The 3313-nt window shown below is 38.7% G+C and overlaps 1 protein-coding gene across 1 annotated transcript; it reads left to right on the forward strand.

Annotated features, from left to right (window-relative positions):
* Nucleotides 1-954: 954 nt before the first annotated feature.
* LOC308622845 (DNA mismatch repair protein Msh6-like) lies at nucleotides 955-2028 on the forward strand. The gene is made up of 2 exons (XM_081244516.1): nucleotides 955-1240; nucleotides 1331-2028. Exons 1-2 carry the CDS (start codon nucleotides 1093-1095, stop codon nucleotides 1765-1767), a joined length of 585 nt encoding a protein of 194 aa, XP_081100642.1. The 5' UTR covers nucleotides 955-1092; the 3' UTR covers nucleotides 1768-2028.
* The last annotated feature ends 1285 nt before the right edge of the window (nucleotides 2029-3313 follow it).

Genomic DNA, 3313 nt, shown 5'->3' on the forward strand with positions numbered 1-3313 from the left:
TCCTTAAAAAAATAAAAATAGAACTACCATAGGATCCAGAAATTCCACTTCTGGGTATTTTCCCAAAGAAAACAAAAACACTAATACGAAAAGATATGTGCACCCCTATGTTCACTGCAGTATATTTAAAATAGCCAAGATATGGAAGCAACCTAAAGTGTCCATCAATAGGTGAAGGGATGAAGAAGATGTGGTATATTTATACACAATGGAATATTACTCAGCCATAAAAAAGAATGAAATCTTGCCATTTATGACAATATGAATGGACCTAGAGTGTATCATACTAAGTGAAATAAGAAAAAGACAAATACAGTATAATTTCACTTACATGTAGAATCTGAAAAAACAAATGAACAAACATAAGAAAATAGAAACAGATTCATAGATATAGAGAACAAACAGGTAATTGCCAGAAGGGAGAGGGATGGGAGATAAGTGAAACAGGTGAAGGAAATTAAGAAGTACAAACTTCCAGTTGAAAACTAAATGAGTTATGGGGATGAACTGTATAGCATGGGGAATATAGTCAATAATATACTAATAACTTTTTATGGTGACGGACAGTAATTAGACCTATCATGGTGATCATTCTGTAATATATAGAAAAAAAGAACGGGGGCTTCCCTGGTGGCGCAGTGGTTGGGAGTCCGCCTGCCGATGCGGGGGACGCGGGTTCGTGCCCCTGTCCGGGAAGATCCCACATGCCGCGGAGCGGTTGGCCCGTGGGCCGTGGCCACTGGGCCTGTGCGTCCCGAGCCTGTGCTCTGCAACGGGAGAGGCCCATGTACCGCAAAAAAAAAAAAAAAAAGAACCAACATGTTGTACACCTGCAACTAACATATTATTGTAGGCCAGTCACACTTCCGTTTAAAAAAAAAAAGCCGTTTAAAAAAAAAAAAAGAGTGTCGTCCAGTAATTCTGTTGCCAGAAGAAGATACTCCTCCCTTTCTAGACCTTAAAGGATCACGCCACCCCTGCATTACGAAGACTTTTTTTGGTGATGACTTTATTCCAAATGACATTCTAATAGGCTGTGAGGAAGAGGAAGAAAATGGCAAAGCTTACTGTGTGCTTGTTACTGGACCGAATATGGGGGGCAAGTCTACGCTCATGAGACAGGCTGGCCTACTAGTTATAATGGCCCAGATGGGTTGTTATGTACCAGCTGAAGTGTGTAGGCTCACACCAATCGATAGAGTGTTTACTAGACTTGGTGCCTCAGACAGAATAATGTCAGGTGAAAGTACATTTTTTGTTGAATTGAGTGAAACTGCCAGTATACTTACACATGCAACCGCACATTCTCTGGTGCTTGTGGATGAATTAGGAAGAGGTACTGCAACCTTTGATGGGACAGCAATAGCAAATGCGGTTGTTAAAGAACTTGCTGAGAATATTAAGTGTCGTACATTGTTTTCTACCCACTACCATTCATTAGTTGAAGACTATTCTCAAAATGTTGCAGTGCGCCTAGGACACATGGCATGCATGGTAGAAAATGAATGTGAAGATCCCAGCCAGGAGACTATTACCTTCCTGTATAAATTCATTAAAGGAGCCTGTCCTAAAAGCTATGGCTTTAATGCAGCAAGGCTTGCTAATCTTCCAGAGGAGGTTATTCAAAAGGGACATAGAAAAGCAAGAGAATTTGAGAAGATGACTCAGTCACTGCGATTATTTCGGGAAGTTTGTCTGGCTAGTGAAAGGTCGACTGTAGATGCTGAAGCTGTCCATAAGTTGCTGACTTTGATTGAGGAATTATAGACTACATTGGAAGCTTTGAGTTCACTTTTGACAAAGGTGGTAAATTCAGACAACATTATGATCTAATAAACTTTATTTTTTAAAAATGAAAAAAAAAAAAAAAAAAAAAAAGAGTTTAAAATCTAAGCAGTTTTAACACAAATGGAGTCATTTAGTGCAGGATATTAAGGTAATTAAATGAGAATAGTGTCTAAACTACAGGGCTCTGAATCCTGTTTACTTTGGTCCCATTCTGAATTTATGTAACTTACCCTACCTGCTTCTCTCCTGTAGATATTTGGGATTGTCAGCTCTAACTGAAGACCTGCAGGAAAGACCTGGAGAGGAGCTGCCAAACTCAAGTAAGCTCTTGAGCATACTCCAAACAGTCCACCCTTGAGTCCATGGTTTCCTACCTCAGCTGTAAATTAGAATCATCTGTCAAAACTCTTTGGTGGAGTTTTCAAAATCCCAATCCCCAGGCCACATTCCAGACGAATTAACTCGACCTCTGAGTGTCAGGCCCAGACATCAAGATTTCTGAAACCTTCTCAAGAGAGTATGACAGTACAGCCAAGGTTAAAAACAACTGAGACTCAAGGGAGAATGCAAAGGATGTGATGGCCATGCTTCAAGATTATGCATTCAAGTTCATGGCAATTGAGCAAGGACTATCAGATAGCACCCTCGCAGATGCCTTATTACAATGCTTCCTGGGGATTTGGGTAGAACATAATAGAGTAATTAAGGCAATTTTCTGATTTCTCTGCTGTTGAACATTTAACAGTTTAGAATAGAAACAAAGCTGAAAGAAAAAGAACAGGCAAATCTAAGAGTTACTTGAAGCTGAAGTCCGGATGTAGTCACAGCTAGGTTTAGGTTAAATGACTCCCATCTTGCTAAAATCTACAGTACAGTAGTAATAGCTGACAGACTAATCTTCCAAATAACAAAAAGTCTTCTCATTTTTTCTCAACAATTAAAAAGAAGTAATAAAGTTCTTTTCTTTTTCTTATTAAGTGTTTTATTTAGTTTTAATTCTAGCTACTCTGCTCAAATCTCTATATGTATTAGTGTGTGTAGAAATCTCATATTCTTGGTTATTTATGTCACTAAGTCTCTGGAAGGTAAGTAGCTGGGCATGGTATTCTTTGGCAAAATACTCTTAGGTTTAGAAAATAAATTTGAATTTCTAAATGGAAAATATCTTCAGAATTCATGTATTTCTCCCACAATTTGTATTTGGAGTCTTCCTAGGAACTTGGTGTGCTGTTTGTTGGCTCTAAAGTCTGTTTCATTGGAACTGCCCCAAACCCACCTGTAGAGTGATCTAAATTTCTGGGGCAAGAAATTAGAATTACTACTTTTCCATCAAAATTTTTGGGATGATTAAAGACTAATTCAAACACACAACCACACACCAGCCAAGGAAAAGAAAGTGCAAATGAACTTTGATTTTGTCTCCACCAATTCCATTCAACTCAAAGCTGCAGAGTTTAGCCAGAACGAGCCCAGTCACCAACCAATAGAAAAACCATTTGATTCTCTATATTCAAGTTCCTCTGAC

This window comes from Mesoplodon bidens (genome assembly GCF_964165515.1).
Source record: "Mesoplodon bidens genome assembly, chromosome: 9".
NCBI lineage: Eukaryota > Metazoa > Chordata > Mammalia > Artiodactyla > Ziphiidae > Mesoplodon > Mesoplodon bidens.